Source organism: Pseudorasbora parva, chromosome 11, assembly GCF_024679245.1.
Source record: "Pseudorasbora parva isolate DD20220531a chromosome 11, ASM2467924v1, whole genome shotgun sequence".
Lineage (NCBI taxonomy): Eukaryota > Metazoa > Chordata > Actinopteri > Cypriniformes > Gobionidae > Pseudorasbora > Pseudorasbora parva.
In genome coordinates this window covers 45,255,590-45,274,623 of record NC_090182.1, presented here as the reverse complement: position 1 = coordinate 45,274,623, position 19,034 = coordinate 45,255,590, and the positions used below count along the sequence as shown (strand labels likewise).

Sequence of the window (19,034 nt, the reverse complement as noted above, 5' to 3'; positions counted from 1 at the left end):
TTAATTGTCATGAAAATAATCAGGCAATGCAAATATGGCCCTAAAATGTACTTTATACTGATAATCTCATTCCTTTGCAGTGAAATATGCCGTGCATGAGCATGTTTTCTGACAGTACTGCAGATCTAACACACACCGTCACACTGATGGAACAAAACGCCTGATTCACGTGCAGATAAACTTCCATTACGCAAGCCTGTGCTTTATTCCCACAGCCACATGTGCAACATAATAGGCAAATATATCTCTCCTAAAAATAGAAGCATCAAAGTCCGTGAGGCAGATCGAGCATAACAAGAGCTGTTTGCTCTGAAGCCCTATGGCGCTTCCTTCATCATCTGTTCACCTGCACACAGACAGATTTCACTGCAGAGCTGGAGCCCAATCTCACACACACACACACACACACACACACACGCACACACACACGCACGCACACATGCACACACACACTTATTCTTTGAGGGAAATATTGCAACAGTGATCTTTCTGGAAGATAATGCTTTAAGTGCTGTTTAAATTCCTTAAAATAAATGAATGAAAATCCAGTGGTGCTTTTGCTTCATCCTGATTAAAGTAATTCAAACACTAAAGTGTGTTAAATCTACCATTCACAGACTCAACAATATGCACAATTATTAACAGAAAACAGGCTGAATTGTAAAATTGTAAAATGTACTTCATACTACGGTTTGAGGTACAAAGTGACAGTAAAGATTTATAATGTTGCAAAAGATTATTATTATTATTTTTTTTAAATGCTGTTCTTTTGAGATTTATATATAATACATAATCCATATCAGTTTTCAACTCGGATAATGTGTGTTGATGATCAGATCCTCATATGAGAGTGATTAGTGAAGGATCATGTGACTCTGAAGACTGGAGTAATGATGATAAATTCAGCTTTGATCACAGGAATAAATCACACTTTACTTTATATATTCACACAGAGAACAGATGATTCACACTGGTGGAATATTTCACAGTTTTTACTGTATTTTTGATCAAATAAATGCAACTCTGGTGAGCAGAAAAGACTCTTTAAATGGTAATGTGTGTCTTTATAGTTTCTGTAATGTCCTGAAATGTTGAAGGCAATAATTCAGCACACAACAAATTATGGTTCAGCGCAAATGTTTATCCTCGTATTAGACTAACTCAAGCCACACAAATATGATGTTTTAGACATCGTACAGGAAGCATTTTCTCCTTCCTTTCAGAAACACATTGCCACATCCAAAAGAAAAACACTTTAATCTTTCATCGAAATATGACCACTTCCGCATGCGTTCACACCGACAACACCAAGCCAGATGAATAACAGCCACTTTTCTACAATCCAATGCATTTCAAAGGAGGAAAAACATCATGCCCTGCCTTGCATTTTTTGTCTAGTTGAATATCCGGTTTCGCTCAGAGTCTTTAAATCAAGAGGAGCTTTTACAAGCCATTGAAGTTTACAAATACAGCTGTGATTGAATGAGAAGGGCTGTGATTGTAGAGAGGCTGAACGTACAGCTGATTATAACTAACACGAGACGCTGTAATTCAGTGGAGAAATCTGACATCTCAGACAACAGAACTCGTATAAGGACATACAGTTAAACCAAAAACAATTCAGACACAGATGTAATGTTTGACTAGTGTGTGCAGGACACTATAGTTCATTTCTGTAAGTGAGGAGAGCAAAATAAAGTAAACTGGGACATATTATACCCAACAATTCTTCATACAGGGACTACCAATAAAACTGACTCAGACACTTTGACCTGAGCATGTTTTGCTTCAGTGTTTTTTCTTTAATTGCTAATGTGACCTTTGACACCACAGACTGTACAAAATGAAGCATTGCTTGCTCATTGGTTGAGCTTAATTGATCTAATTAAATGTAACAGCTGATTGGTTGATTGTAATCCATTATGTCCCTTTCTATCAAAGTTATGACATTATCGAGATGAATACTGTTTACCTCATGTTCTCCCATTTTCTAAACTATAACTGTGATAATGTGAGAAATGCTGAAGATGTCTGAAAACATTTTGGTTTGACTGCATTTAAACTTTCATTTCTGTCTGACAAACAAGTAACACATTGTGCATTAACCGCTAGACTGTATATTTCATTATCAAAATTAAAGGCCGCAAGCAGAAAAAAAAAGCATCATAATAAATTAAAGTGGGTAGAAAATTATGATTTCTTGTCCTGGTCATTTGAATAATAGATAAGAGAAAATGGGCTGAGAATGAGGCAACAAGCAAATTGCATTACACGTCGCTGGCTTCCATTAGCTAAATTAAACCGTTTTTGTCATAAAAGAAGGGAAAAGTCAACAGCACAACGCGTTCCAGAACTTCCCCTGACCTTCAGAAACATTTTCAGTGCATTCAGCTAACATTTATCCATACCTCACGTCACATTTGTATCAAAATATATATCTTTAAAGGATTGGTTGAAAAGCCACTTTTCACAGTCGGAAGCGTCTTTCAGAAGCACAATGACGGTTTCCCATCATGCAGTTGTTATTCTGCACCACTGCCGTTTTTCAAAAGGCCAGCATTTCCCTTCTAGGCTATTAATACATATTCAGAGCTCTTTTAGCTCCATTAATGATGAGCGAATCCTCTTGGGGAAAATGGGAAGTTAGCGCTCCAAGTGTGAACTGTTAGATCTCAAACATGAGAGGGGGTGACATTGGGAAGACATAAATACCACGCATCAAGATTCGCTTCAAATATTTACAACCTTATTTAAAGGCAATCATGCACAATACCTGAGTGCCACCGACCGTTCTCTCACATCCCAGGGGTCAACATTTGGCTAGTGGATCCATTCGCCCCTACTGGCAGAAATGATAACTGCAGCTTTCTAAACGAACAACTCCAGCAAACGTGGAGCATTTCGGTTTTTGTTCACGATCATGTTCGCCCGTTACACAGGAGCATTCATCACATTCCACAGTCACGACACTTAATAAGCAGAAATGTTCTGTCTGAATGCCCGCCATTTTAATGTCGCCAACAGCAGTGGCTTTTTGTTTGACATTTTAGCAAAGAGGAAAACAAATCATTTGAGGCCTTTCAGAAAAACACACTTAACATGAAAGATACTGTATGCCAGCGCAGACGTCAATGTTAAAGAAAACTCATTTTAAATAGCAGATGATGTCCACAAGATATAGAGTCAACATGTCCTCCAACCAATACGCCTATATAAGTCGTTTGTCACTTCCTTAAAATATGTCCATTATGATCGTTTTCTAAAGTTGCGCCCCTACCGACAATATTTTAATTAATTAAGTACACGACGCACAGGAGCGTTTTCTAAAGGTTTCCTCCTATTGACAGCAGGACACTTTCATTTGAAAGTATTTTTCTCTTGTATCTGCTTAATATTTCAGGCTTTGCATAGCTCAATTGGTAAAGCATTGCACTATACAACATGTGATCATGCGATCGTGAGTTCGATCCCAGGGAACACATGTGCTCAGAAAGTGTGTACGCACTATAAATCACTGGGGAGGTTTAGGGATGGGGTGGGTGTAGTTGTAAGTTAAATACAATATTTTTCCTGAATGGAAAGAGGACAAATGGTGGTAAAAGGTCCACACATTGCATTAAAATGAACACGCATTTTGATTGGTAACGATAGTCACACGTCATTTCATGATGTCAGACGTAACGCGACACTGTCATTATTGTTACGCCAGCTGGAGGGCACATGACTTGAAAACGTAAATATAGGTCGTAATAAGGTGCTTGAAAAACGACCTATAGAGTCGTATTTTTTTGGAGGACAGGTTGTATAGAGTAGGGTCTAAAACGTCTGAGATCAAGCTGAAAACATTGCTTCTAAATTTTGGCATTTAGAAAAATGTGAAAGAAGTTCTATTTCTAGGTGACTACTCACACACACACTGATTTTCAAAGGTCAGGGATTACTAAGAAATCTTTTTTATTTTTATTTATTATAACTTTTAGAATGTTACCCAAGACTGTATTTCACATAAATGCTGTTTTTTTTTTTTAGATTTATATATAAATATATCAGTTTCCACAAAAACATGGACTGTTTCCAACATTATAATAATCATAAATGTTTGTTAATCATCACATCCTTATATGAGAGTGATTAGTGAAGGATCATGTGACACTGAAGACTGGAGTAATGATGATAAATTCAGCTTTGATCACAGGAATAAATCACACTTTACTATACATTCACACAGAGAACAGATGATTTACATTATAATAATATTTAAATATTTTTTACTGTATTTTTGATTAAATGAATGCAGCCCTGGTGAGCAGAAAAGACGTCTAAAACATGAAAAAATTGCGCCGAGCCTTTTGAACGATGGCAGGAGTAAATGAGTGCGACTGATCATGCGATTCTTTGTGATGTTTTCTCCTCCATTTAATCTCAAGATGCTTTTTTCATCTGCTGAGTTTTTCAGCTCTGCTGACATTAATGCAAACTAAAGGCGTACCAAATAATGAGACATCTCACTGAAGTTGTTATGTTGACAATATCATTTGTATTTTTTTTTGTATTAAATAAAAACATTTGCAAAACAGAAGGATTTTCACGTGTGATCTCAGACTTTGAGACCCGCTCAGACAAAAGCTCGTCTCTTTCATCAGAAAAAAAGCCTCATCAGAGTTTCTGTTGTCGTGCCAAAGCGTATAATATCCACTCAGAATAATTACGGGACTCGGGCATATTCTCCACGTGTTTGTAATGCATTTAATAGCTCGGATTAGAAGTGCAGTTCTTTGAAAATATCCCTTTGGCATCCAGTGAAATCTCTTCAAAGAGATCTTTTTAAAACGCTAAACTGAAACGTATGAATTTGTTTGTTGCATTAAACAACCTGCTTTGCTTTGTGCACCAGATCAGACTTGACAAACCAAGCAAATCTGCATTTCAAAGACCGGGTTGTTACATATCTAATTACACGCAGGTAGAAAAAGGGTCAAGGAACCATGGCAACACCTGCTGCAGGCAGACATGCTGTCACGCGCCGAGCAGCGCTGCATGATGGTTAACCCGGACTCAACACCAACATCAGGAGAGAGCAAACACAGCTTTATTCACAAGCCGAACCGAAGACAACAGAGAAAACGACATGGGCATCCATAGTCAAAAAGGTCAGGATTCCCAATGAAATGTCATTCATAATGCAGTGCCAAATCCTTTATCATACAAGACTAAAAACTGCTGTTTGGATTCTTAATGCTTCCTGGATTTTATTGGGATTTCTTGCAGGGTAATTATAAATAATGCATGGTGACACTTTACCTAAAGCCACTGTAAAGTGTTTTTAACATGCACCTTATAACGCATGAATAACTGCAACCACAGTTATAATAACAGATTATGAATATTAGCTATTCATTGTTACACCAGTAAAAAAAAACATAATGCATGAAAACAAGGAACCTGCAAATATCATAATGCATTTTAACTTTGGTTACAATTATCTATGGCATTATAAGGCTCTAATTATACATGAAGGCTTTAAGTTAGTTGGGAAAAGAAACATTGTCACCCTAAACTTTAACTAAAATAGTGTGTGTGTGTGTGTGTGTGTGTGTGTGTGTGTGTGTGTGTGTGTGTGTGTGTGTGTGTGTGTGTGTGTGTGTGTGTGTGTGTGTGTGTGTGTGTGTGCATGTTTTTATATGAGGACTCAAATGTGTATAATGCCATGGGTATGACACAGGTATTACAGGAGAGGGTGAAATATGAGGACATTACCCATGTCCCCACTTTTCAAAAGGCTTATAAATCACACAGGAGGAGTTTTTATGAGAAAGTAAAAATGGAGAATGTTTCCTGTGATGGGTAGGTTTAGGGGCAGTGTGTGTGTGTGTGTGTGTGTGTGTGTGTGTGTGTGTGTGTGTGTGTGTGTGTGTGTGTGTGTGTGTGTGTGTGTGTGTGTGTGTGTGTGTGTGTGTGTGTGTGTGTGTGTGTGTGTGTGCTTGTTTTTGTGACATATCAGGACAAAAATGTGTATAATAACATGTGTATGACACAGGTATTACAGAAAATGGTGACATATCAGGACATTACCCCATGTCCCCACTTTTCAAAATGCTTATAAATCACACAGGAGGAGTTTTTTTGAAAAAGTAAAAATGCAGAATGTTTCCTGTGATGGGTAGGTTTAGGGGCAGTGTGTGTGTTTGTGTGTGTGTGTGTGTGTGTGTGTGTGTGTGTGTGTGTGTGTGTGTGTGTGTGTGTGTGTGTGTGTGTGTGTGTGTGTGTGTGTGTGTGTGTGTGTGTGTGTGTGATGGGTAGGTTTAGGGGCAGGGGCAGTGTAAGGGGATAGAAAATACGGTTTGTACAGTATAAAAAAAAACATTACACCTATAGAATGTCCCCATATGTCATAAAAACAAACGTGTGTGTGGGTGTGTGTGTGTGTGTGTGTGTGTGTGTGTTTCTCATTTTCATCTACTAAAAGAACTAAAACTGTTATATGATATGCACTCTTTGATGTCCATGAGCATTTTATTCTGTTGGCATAATAATAATAGTAATACAGAATAAAACCGAATAATATTTCTATTGTGCATTGAATCATAATAGTCCTACTGGGAAATTCTTTTTGTTTGGCATTCTAATTGGAATAATGCAAATTAACAGACATTGCAACAGTAACACAATATAATAAAGCAGACATTCCGTTTGGAATTCTGCACAGAAAGACTTTCAGTTATGATGGTGAAAAATGTTTAAATCCTTATTTGACTGTTTATTTCATCGCCAGCCGGGTTTAAAGTGTTGTCTCGAACCTCCAGTGAAGATAAAAGGAGAACCAAACAACTCCAGCAACTTTAAAAGTTAAAACAAATTTCAGCTAAACATGTTCTATTCATCTGGAACAACAGGACGCAGAAACACTAATCATATCCCACAATGTTTAACGCCAGTCATTTTAATGGCTCCTATGGCTTTTTGTCTGAAACATCAGGGATGATAAGATTATTAACAAATCATAAGACGTCTCATTTTAGGCCTTTCAGAATAACACTGCTACAGGACATTTTATCCGGTTGGCAGTCAGTCGTGGGAACTTGTTCTTGTTTTGTTTTCTGTTGGGATACTATGACAAATTTACACAAAAAACAAATGTTTGTTTTTGTGACATGTGGGGACATTCTAGGCGTAATGGTTTTTATACTGTACAAACCGTATTTTCTATCCCCTTACACTGCCACTGCCCCTAAACCTACCCATCACAGGAAACATTCTGCATTTTTACTTTCTAAAAACAATTAATTCTGTGTGATTTATAAGCCTTTTGAAAAGTGGGGACATGGGTAATGTCCTCATATTACACCCTCTCCTTGTAAAACCTATGTCATTATACACATTTGTGTCCTCGTATGTCACAAAAACATGCCCACACACACACACACACACACACACGCACGCACGCACGCACGCACTCACGCACACACACACACACACACACACACACACAAATCTTTAGGACTTTAATTGAGGATGAATTAAAATACAATCAGCCAGGTCTAAAACAAAACAAAACATTTTTTCATGTGAACTTCCAGAACGTTTACCTTCTCATGTGATATTTTAGCACAGTTTCTAGCTTCTTTTCGTACTGTAAAACAGATCCTTTAAGGTCAGTTGCGTCCCAGTTTATTCCACACGAATCCTGTACACAAATCTTTTTGGCTAGAGATGAACTGGGAATGCAATCGATCAGGAAGGTCCAAAAACAAACAAACAAAAGAACTGAAATAATGCATAGTCTACTTCTATCACGTTTACCTTCTCATATGCTCTTTTTTGCTCAGTTGGCAACTTCTTTTTGTTTTGTGCCCTGCTGGAGTACTGTAAGAAAACCAGGATCCTTTAGGAAAGATTCCAAACTATGTCAAAAATTCCAATGGGAATCCTGTACACACAAACCTTTGGGATTTTTGACATGGGGTGAACCGAGAATACAATCAGTCAGTCAGTCAGTCTGTCAGGAGGGTCAAAAAACAAATGTGGCGCATAATCCTCTTTTAGCACGTTTAACTTCGGTTCGTTTTGTAGTTTATGTTCTGTTCGTTGCCAGCGTGTTGGCTTTAACCTCCAAAGAATAAAAAGTCTACATTAGGCGATTAGAAATAAACGTGTCAATTCCGAGTTCGGCGTGATTGTCACTGCAAAACGGCTCCTTTGCTATGTGCTGCTCTCCTCTCCAGGGAATATGTCCTCGTAGGCAGGTGGCAACTCGGTGTGAAGCGGATAGGAAAACGGGTACGAGTGATTAAGCTCCGGATTGGTGAGCGAATAGCCCGGCAGCTCCATGCACGGGTGGCCCCTGCTTTGCACCTCCCCGTCCGCCTCGTCCAACGCGTGAAACACCCCCAGGTTGATAAAGGACACCGGCTGGAACTCCGTGACCGCGAAGTCGCGCTCCTCGTTCAGGATAATCCGCGCGCTTCGCCGCTGCGTCCGGCGTCTCCGGTGAAACCGCGCCGCGTGGTAACGCTTAATGATAACTAGGTTCATCAGTCCCAGGATGCACTCCAGTGTGTTAAGTACAGTGGAGACCACCAGACCTCGCTGGTACATCTTGAGCCCGTCGCATGCCGGGATTACATCCACAGAGTCCAGGCAATAGTGCGCGTACTTCCTCTCCACCAGGGACACCGTGTCGCCATCCACCACCGCGCCCGAGAACGCCGTGAGGACCCCCAGAAGAAACACTAAGATCCCAAAGAGGAAGAAATTCGCACACCTGGGCTTGCCCCGGCAAAAGACCAGCGCCACCCCCATCAGCACCTGCCCGACCGCCACCAGGATGCCCGAGTAGAACGCGCCGGCCGCGGTGCCCAGGTGGAAGTGCGCTCGCACCCTGGAGCCCAGCGCGATGCATTTGAATCCCACGACCACGGCGCTCACGGCACACACGAAGAGCAGACTGCTGGAGACGATGGTGCACAGTCCTTTGCCACTCAGCTTCATTATAATCCTCCTCTGCCTCCTTCATCCTCCTTTGTCCTCCTCGTCAGCTCCTCTGGAAGCGCTGTCAGTTGGTGACATGACTCGCCGGTGGTTGCGCTTCGGTTCTAGGATCTCCGACTCGCTCTTATTAATTATGGATAGGCTCCTTCTGCGGTAACGGCCCCCTAAATCCAACCCTGAGGTTGTGGTCACCTTCATGACCCTGTCGCTCCATCCATCCAGTCCCCTAAGGCGATGAAGCGCATCCCTCGCGTTTGATGCTGGAGAGGGAAGTGTCCTCCCTCTCGCTCGCTCTCTTCATGCAGCACTGAGACCGAACTTGTGCTGGAGGCTGGAGATCAGGGGAAAGCGAGCCGACCCCCTACTGGTCTCACTTACCAACTACTGAATGTGTCACAGATCGAGGCTCTCGGAGTGTTCTGCGTGATGTCACACTTTTAAATTACCGTCTCAGTTTAAATATAACAACAATAACAGCGTGTCATCATCATGCGCTATCTGACTGGAGCTCTATTTACAGCGGATAGACGCACACTCATTAAAGAAAAAGGTATTTTTTCCCATGTCACTTTCATTGTATATAAAAAAAAAAACATCTGCCGAATGCATTTATTTATTTATTTATTTATTTATTTTAAATTCACTCATTTCACTCAAATTGTTAGATTTTTTTTATATATAACGGTCGATAGTATTCAAAATCTTTGTCCACGGATGTAAATGTTAGTTAAAGTGATAGTTCACCCAAAAATGAGAGTGATGTTTATCTGCTGACCCCCAGTGCGTCCAACATGTAGGTGTGTTTGTTTCTTCAGTAGAACACACATAAAGATTTTAACTCCAACCGTTGCTGTGTGTCGGTCATATAATGGGGTGAATGGGCAACAAGTCGATGACAGCAAAACATACAAACAAAAAAACATGCTTAGACAACGTGCACACAAACCCTGCTGCTCATGAGGACACATCGATGTCTTAAGACACGTACCGATCGGTTTCTGTGAGAAACACAACAGTATTTATGTTATTTTTTTACCTCATATCCCAACGAGTCTCATCAAGTTTTCCCATTGTCTATTACTTCCGTCTGGTGAGGTCAAACTGATGCGATCATATATTATGTAGATATATATTATGTATTATATATATCAGACATTCGACCGATCTGCGCAGGCACTAATGAGTAATCTGTATATCTATGGTCTAGTTTGACCTTATCAGATGGAAATAATAGCCGATGAGAAAACTTGATGAGACTCGTCGGGATATGAGGTAAAAAAATAACATAAATACTGTTGTGTTTCTCACAGAAACCAATCGGTTCGTGTCTTAAGACATCAATGTGTCTTCAGGAGCAGCAGGGTTTGTGTGCACGTTGTCTAAGCATGTTTTCTTTGTATGTTTTTTTTGCTCTCATCGACTTGTTGCCCATTCACCCCATTATATGACCAACACACAGCAACGGTTGGAGTTAAAAATCTTCATTTGTGTTCTACTGAAGAAACAAACACACCTACATGTTGGACGCCCTCAGGGTTAGCAGAAAAACATCACATTTTCATTTTTGGGTGAACTATCCCTTTAAGGAACAAATCAGAATCACAATTTTAAAATGCATAAAAAAAGTGGCTAACTTAACTTTAGTTAATTTTCTACTCAAAATGACACATTCATACGAATAAACGATCAGTCTAATGTTAACGTGGCGGTGTATTGTGTACCAAGTATTGCGGTCTCTCAAGTTCTGCTTTATTTCTAGATGTGGTGTCTACACAATATCTATTGTATGATTTACTCAGATGATCTAAGTAAAGCGCACTCTAAAGTGTGGTTAAATTCGGTGTTATATTGTTTGAGTATTGCAAAAGAAACTTCAACTATAAAAAAATAAATGTCTAGAGAAAAGCTAAGCTATTTTTCAACAGAGAAAAATTAAGTTGTTTGTATGAAGACTAGACATTTTAAGTAAGTCAAGCATAAAATTTGTATCGGTGTATCTTGATTTTAAGACATTTTAGATATTTATACTGGAAAACAACACAACAAATGCTGAGTAAGAAACATTTTTGCTGTGTAGGTTTTGTTCACGTTTTCAATCACTGGCTCACTAGGCCTGCCATGCGACGGGGAATAATACAACAGAACAATATCCATCTAGTCTTTCAAATAATGTAAGGTCATTAGAGCTGCGCGCACAACGATGAATAAATAATCAGCGAAATGCCGTTTAAAACAGTTTGAGAAGTTGAGCACATGTCAAAGTGCTAAAACTTTAAACAACCCCCAAATTGTGCACTTAATATGAAATGTCACACAATATCAGCTATATCTCATGCTATACTATCTAAAAATGTATTGTCAGAATTCAGACAGTCTAGAGTGTTTTCATGTGGTTCAACTACATCTCTAAATCACCTGTTTGCAAAATGGGAAGCAAAAGTCACAAAGGCTGTGTTTTTCAGAGCAGGACCTTTTGGAGCAGTTGGCTGGATCTTCAGCAAATCTCTGCGTCAGTCACCTCTAAAAAAAGTGTCTGATGTGCAGATGATTCATCTTTTACGGGCTCTTTACAGCAGACGTGTCCCGCATGCGCAACCACACGCATCCTATTTTTGGGAGAGACTTGTGTGTCGCAGCAAGTGATGTTGAAAGGTGTTTGATGGCAGCGGATTTTCATCTGCACACACACACACACCAGAGACGGAGGTGCAGACGGAAAATTGACTCTTTCTCTCACAAACGAGCATGCTGCACCAAATCCGCATGAACACATTCTGCTCTGCTGGCTGCTGGAGTCATGTTACGCTTTTACATCATGTGGAGCACACAAACTATCAGCATATGTCGTCTCCACAAAGACGAAAACTAAATGTACAGTGCAGGGAAGTTTGGATTTTACAGCTAATTGGTTTGTGCGCTTTGCAAGTTGTTAAAATTGTAATGATGGCATTGGTAAGTGACTGCAACCAACCCAAAATAAATATTCTTGGTTGCATAAATCCTTCTGAATACACATTAATGTGGCCCTTTTTTGTTTTTTGTCTATAAGGGTTTTTAATGCTTGAATGTAAAAAAAAAAAAACCTTATTTTTCCCATCCCATATTCTCCATTGTTGCAGCTTCTCTCTTCCCAGTCTGCCAGTTACACTGTTTACTTGTCATAGAACAAAACATATCCCTGAAGAAATCAACTAGCTATCCATGACTGTTTCCCAAAACCATATCTTTACAAATTTGTTGTTCAACCATGTTGGTTAATGACGCGAACACTTTAGAATAACGGTCGGTCATTTATAAGTAACTCTGCAGGAAGTAAAGCAGAACCACATTAACACTTCAGCTACTACTATTAACTAATATAGACACAAGATTAAATAATATTAGGACTAATATAGTTCCTTATTAGGCAATCAATAATTACTGAAGGAGATTAGCCTCATTAATAACTATCAACTAACTAACTGACAAATTATAAAGGACATTTTTGTGTCTGAGACATAATTAATCATATTTTTTACTCTGAATTCATAATTTTCAGTCAGCACAGCCTGTCAAATTTCCATCTTCAAAAATATGTGAACAAGATGCACTTATGATCCACATACCAGTATTATGGATCTTAATCATATTCAGTATTTCAATCACTAAAAGCAGCGGGACGTTTTTAAAATGTTTAACGTGAAAAACACTAAGGGTGAGTTGCACCAATAATTTCAATTAAGCAAAGTTTAATGCTAATCAAGGATTTGTTGAAATGGGTTTTATTTTAAATCGATTTGTTGCTCCACTTAAGGATTAAAACAACCCAATTGCTGGGTTAGTCCATATTTGACCCAACATTGGGTTAAAACAACCCAGCATTTTTTAGAGTGTATATACAGGTGAGCAGATCAGCCAAGATTATGAGTGCAATGTGTTTTCTTTATAATGGTTTTCGATAAAAACACAGACACACACACTCACACACACACACACACACACACACACACACACACACACACACACACACACACACACACACACACACACACACACACACACACACACACACACACACACACACACACACACACACACACACACACGTTGGTCTATGTGGTTTACAGGGACTCTCCATAGGCGTAATGGTTTTTATACTGTACAAACCGTATTTTCTATCCCCTTACACTGCCCCTGCCCCTAAACCTACCCATCATACACACACACACACACACACACAAACACAAACACAGCCCCTACCCCTAAACCTACCCATCACAGGAAACATTCTGCATTTTTACTTTCTCGAAAAAACATCATTTAGTATGTTTTTAAGGCCATTTGAATTATGAGGACATTTGATATGTCCTCATAAACCACATTTATAGTGTAATACCAGTGTAATACCCATGTAGTTATACAAATTTGTGTCCTCATAAACCACATAAACAGGCTCACATATACACACACACACACACACACACACACACGCACGCACGCACGCACGCACGCTCGCACGCACGCACGCACGCACGCACACACACACACACACACACACACACACACACACACACACAAAGCTTAACGAAAAACCTCGTGTTTCAATAATATTCTGCGTTCATCTGCTTTCCTGCATCATCAATAAGGTGTATAGTGAATCTGGTCTTTTAATATCACTGTCTTATTGCATTAATATTGATTACAAACAAGAGCCATAGAGAAGGACAGTCGCGACAACGGAAGTTCAAAACGCTTGATAGTCACGTGACTCATGCAGACCTCGAATAGTTCCAGGAAGTGCTTTGGCGGGCAATTCAAATGGTTAGTCACAGTGACAGACCTGCGATTTTTGGTAATTAATAGTCAATAAATGCATTGATTTTCAATCATTTTATTACACATCGACATGTTATATTTAACTAAAATGTAACTTTCCATACCTTGCAAAAAAAAAAAAAAAAAAAGAAGTAGAATAATTTTCTCTAACTCCATAACGATGGATGAAACGGAATTAAGATAATTTATGAATAATGATAATTTAAAATCTTACTGTTTAAACGTCTTACCTTTTAAAAGTGCATCACAAACGGCTGCTACTTCCGGGAACTACTGAGAGTCTCCACGAGCCGCCATTGCTGTAAAAAAACCTTTCCATTGGAGTCTATGGAGTTGTCGCGACTCTCTGTCTCTATGGCTCTGCTACAAACCTGGTAAAAATGACTGGCGGGCAATGGAGGAAAGCCTTGTTTTGCCCTCCAGGTGGGCGTTCCTATAAGCGCTTGACGTCACGAGTCCTAAAATGCATCACTAATTACTCAAGTGTTATCTAGTCACTCTGCAGGAATTACTCGTGATCTGGACCATTATCAAAAACTAAAATGATGGTCACAGATCCCTTGAAGACTGACTACAACACTTGAGTAAATAGTGATGCATTTTATGACCATGTTGAGAATTAAAAAAAAGACAATCATATCTCAGACACGCTAATGTTGTGATTAGTAATTAATTATTAATTCTTTATAATTTGTCATAGTTACCTAGTCTTAGTAATCCCAATCTTCAGTAATTATTGATTGCCTAATAAGGAACTATATTAGTCCTAAATGTGATATTAGTTAATCTTGTTTCTATAATAGTTAATAGTAGTAGCTGAAGGGTTAATGTAGTTCTACTCATTAGTGCTGCTTTACTTCCTGCAGAGTTACTTATAAATGACCGACCGTTATTCTAAAGTGTTAGCATAACTTCTTTTAAGGAATCCGTTTGAGATCGAATTCGATTTTTGCTATAAATTATAGACATGAGATCTGAGGACTAACTCATTTTGCTTTATTTCCAGATTCAATCATTGGCTCTTCCTAAAGTTGCACATGTTTTAAATCTCTTGACAGACTAAAAGATGTGAATGAATTTGAAATAAATCATATATTGTACTGAATGTCAGCTTGCTTATTTTGCTCAAGATAAGGATTTATTAAGCCCACATGTAATTCAAACCAAGAACTCTGCTTCTAACCACTGTCATACCAACCATATAAGTTTCCGACGCTGTTTGCAAATGTCTTGAAGTATGGTTTTCGGAAAACATAGACTCGTTGAATGACTGAACTTGCGACCATACTAAGGGCGCTTTTGGGAAACACATCCCAGTTTATTTCGTGTCTCTATGTAGCCCCTCCTTCTGAAAAGCACACTGTGCTCTGATTGGTCGGCTGGAGCAGTGTGTTGTGATTGGTCAAGTGTTTAGGAAATGTCCCGCCTCTTACCATAACCGCCAGTTTTATCACACTACTCACTAACTCAACAGGCCCTGCCCCTTTATTCTGCGTATGAATTATTTAAATGAGGAATATTGTGGCATGTTGGTTCCCGGAAGAAAACTCAAGACTACAATGGAGGTGTTTCAGGAGTTCAGACATACTGTTGATAGTCAGAGTTAAAAGTTCATATGAAGAGACATGAAGTTGAGAAGGGAAATTAGGGCTGGCAATTTCAGGACTGACTGATTCCCTCAAGCCCCTGCAGAGATGAAGGCTGTTTCTCAGTTCCCTGGAGAAACCAGTTTATCAAGCCAATACATACACATTAAAACAGTGCAAATTATCCCCAAAAGCTCCAATCTGAACCACTGAATCTAACAATTATCACCGTAATGATGGTAATCACCACAATTAAATGCTGTTAAGAGGCGTTGTCACGTCTGCACCTCATGCCGAGACAAAACACGACATTCAAGACTATAAAGCATCATTTAAACGCTCCCGGTCCAATTACAATGTTGATGTTTTTTTTAGCTAAAAAAGAAAACTGATTGTTTTTAAAGCAACTGCTCTGGAAACATGGATTTTTTTTTAGCATGTTTCGTACACTTATACCGAAGCATAATGTTTTTCCGACTAGAGCAGAATATCCAACAGAATTTAATTGGATTTTGTAAAAGTTGCTGTTCCAGATTAGCCTGACGTGGTCATACTCAGCTCTAGTCAGAATATGAGTCTGATGCTCCATTGGGCTGTGATTATGGGGCGTGTTTCAACCCAACCAGGAAAGACCTCGATTGGACAGACCGACAACCAATCAGAGCAGCGAAGCGACGTCAATAGAGCTCAACTGCACTGTGTTGCCAAGTCCGTGTTTTTTCCCGTGGGTTGTTTTCTATGTCCGTGGGTTGAAGCGACTATTATGTGATGTATAGACCCATGCGTGTGAATTTTAGCAGCAACCTTGCCAAAATAACACATTTTACCCCCAAACACCATTTTTTTCTTCTGGAGAACCCCCCGAGAAGCTATTGTTTAGGGCTAGTAGTTGGCGGGTTTTGTTGTAAAAACTTGGCAACCCTGTCTGCACGCGCGCTGGAATACACGATCTTTGCCGGTGTTGTAAAAAAATAAAAGAATTGAATGATACACAGAGTACTTACCCAACATGATGATCATTTCTGAGAGAAATTGAGAAGGTGAATGCAGATACAAACAAGCTCTCCGTTTAGGATTCAAACAAATATAACCCAAGCCCCTTTGATGACGTGATGATTACGTTACTGTTGATCATCTGTCCATCATCATCTAAAGCCCGCCCTGATGATCTCATCGGTCCGAACAGTTTCTGTTCGGGGATAATTACTCCTCTATGGAGCGAGGCCAGACCAAAATTGTTGTGGGCGCGGCTAAGTTCGGCTGCCATCCAGGCTAGTTCCAGATCAGACTAGTCTTGAGTTTTCTTCCGGAAACAAACACATCACAATATTCCTCATTTAATAATTAATACGCAGAATAAAGGGGCGGGGCCTGTTGAGTTAGTTAGTAGTGTGATGAAACTGGCGGTTAAGGTAAGGGGCGGGACATTTCCCAAACACTTGACCAATCACAACACACTGCCCCAGCCGACCAATCAGAGCACAGTGTGCTTTTCAGAAAGAGAGGCTTCATAGAGACAGGAACTAAACAGAGGTGTGTTTCCTGAACAACAGCGTAACTCACTGCTGAACTACAATAATACGTTGCGGTATCATTTGTTTAATGACGTCACGGTGGCGGAGCAATAACTGCTTTTAATGAATTATTTTGAGATCAAATACATGCTAGATTTTTTTTTGCAATAAATTATGGACATGGCATCTGAGGACTAGTTCTTATTTTTCTCCGTTATTTTGATTTATTTCCAGATTCAATCAAAGGCTCATTCTTATACTACATCACGTCCGCACATAAGCACTGTTCAAAAACAGTGCTTTAAATCTCTTGACAAACTAAAAGATGTAATGACATTTGTATTCTAAATAAAAGAAATATAGTAAATGTCAGCTTGCTTACTTTGTTCAAGATAAGGATTCATGAAGTCCATGTGTCATGCAAAGAAGAAACTCTGCTTCTAACCACAGGTCGAGATCTATTTTTGCAACCACACACGTTTGCGACGCTGTTTGCAAATGTTTGTTGGAACGATGGTTTCGGGAAACACTGACTCGTTGAACTATGATGATAACAACAAAACTTGCGACCATAGTTGGCTAACGATGCTTTTGGGAAACGCACCCCTGAGCGTTACTGACAGACTGGGAAGAGACGAGCTGCAACAATGGAGAATATGAGGAAATAATCAACATTCAAGCAGGAAAAACTGCTCTAGTAGAGCCCAAAAACATCCTCAAAACTTTGAAAAACCCCTTCAGAGAGTTATTTTGTTTTAAGATTACAAAGAAACTTACTGATTTATTATTATTATTATTATCATTTTGCACATTGAAATGATGGACATGGTCACCCTTACCTGAACTTGTCCAGGCTGGCTTCTACCACTACCATCCCATCCGATTAAAGCTTCAAAAAACTGAAAGTTAAGAACAGGGTCATGTGTAGAGTACAGCTATATTTATACAATATATAGTATATTTAGTAAAGCCACGGCTTTGTCAACTGTTTTTTCGTTCCCTTTGCCTGCCAATGGCTCTGAAAAGCAGATAACCCTGCTCGAAACAGGTAGTTTTATCATCTCTAACTTTTGTTTTCATATCAGACATCAAAATCTTGTCAGACTGACAAATACAACCCAAGGCCAAAGATAACAGAAAAAGACATTTAAATATGATACATCTTCAAAAGACCTTTAAAAATGTAATTTATGAGATGTACCGATTGGCTACATTACCTGACAACTGCAAACAGCCTACGGCTGATGAACTATACTTGCTGGAAGAGTTGTTTATTCATAATATTAATAATAAAAGTAGTTATTTATTCTCAGTCTTGCTCAGCTTTATCAGTGCTTAAAGTTCACCCAAAAACTAACATTCCCCGTTTCTCAGACTTATGCTAGTCCCAGACTAAAATGCATGTTTGAGCTTAAAATATGTCATTGTTTTGTCTCAAGATGCACATCATTAATGTTTGTTTTTCTAAAGCACACTTATTAAAGACATGTATTAAATGTCCTATATCTAACTAAGCCTTAATCTAGGCCATTGTTTACTAACCCTCATGACATTCCAAACTATGAATTTATATTTTATGCAACATAAAAGGACACCTTTTAAAGAATTGCAATGCAAGCTTCCCCATGCAATTACAGTGAAAGGGCACTGAGGCTTTCAGGCTTCAAAATAAAATGCAGAAACACACAAGTCATCCGAAGTCAACAGTGTTGCGTGAAGAGCAGACCGAAATATAACTCGCTGATAATCCTGACTTCCACTGGCTCTTAAAATTCCATCTGTTTCTCACACAAGGCTATATCATATACTGATCAGGCATAACATTATAACCTAATATTGTGTTTGACTGAGATCTGGGGAATCTGGAGGCCAAGTCAACACCACAAACTCATTGTTGTGCTCCTCAAACCATTCCTGAAACATTTTTGCTTTATGTCAGGAGCATTATCCTGCTGGAAGAGCCACATCCACCAGGGAATACAGTTTCCATGAAAGGCTGAACATGGTCTCAGCAATGCTTAGGTAGGTGGAGCGTGTCAAAGTAACATCCACATGGATGGAGGACCCAAGGTTTCCCAGCAGAACATTGCCCAAAGCATCACACTGCCTCCGCCGGCTCGCCTTCTTCCCA

At 39.3% G+C, this 19,034-nt stretch overlaps 1 protein-coding gene across 1 annotated transcript; it reads right to left on the bottom strand.

The window, feature by feature from the left end:
- Positions 1–6,183: 6,183 nt before the first annotated feature.
- On the bottom strand, positions 6,184–9,411 carry LOC137093277 (transmembrane protein 271-like). Its single transcript, XM_067458090.1, has one exon. It carries the CDS (start codon positions 8,986–8,988, stop codon positions 8,200–8,202), a length of 789 nt encoding a protein of 262 aa, XP_067314191.1. The 5' UTR covers positions 8,989–9,411; the 3' UTR covers positions 6,184–8,199.
- Positions 9,412–19,034: the final 9,623 nt, after the last annotated feature.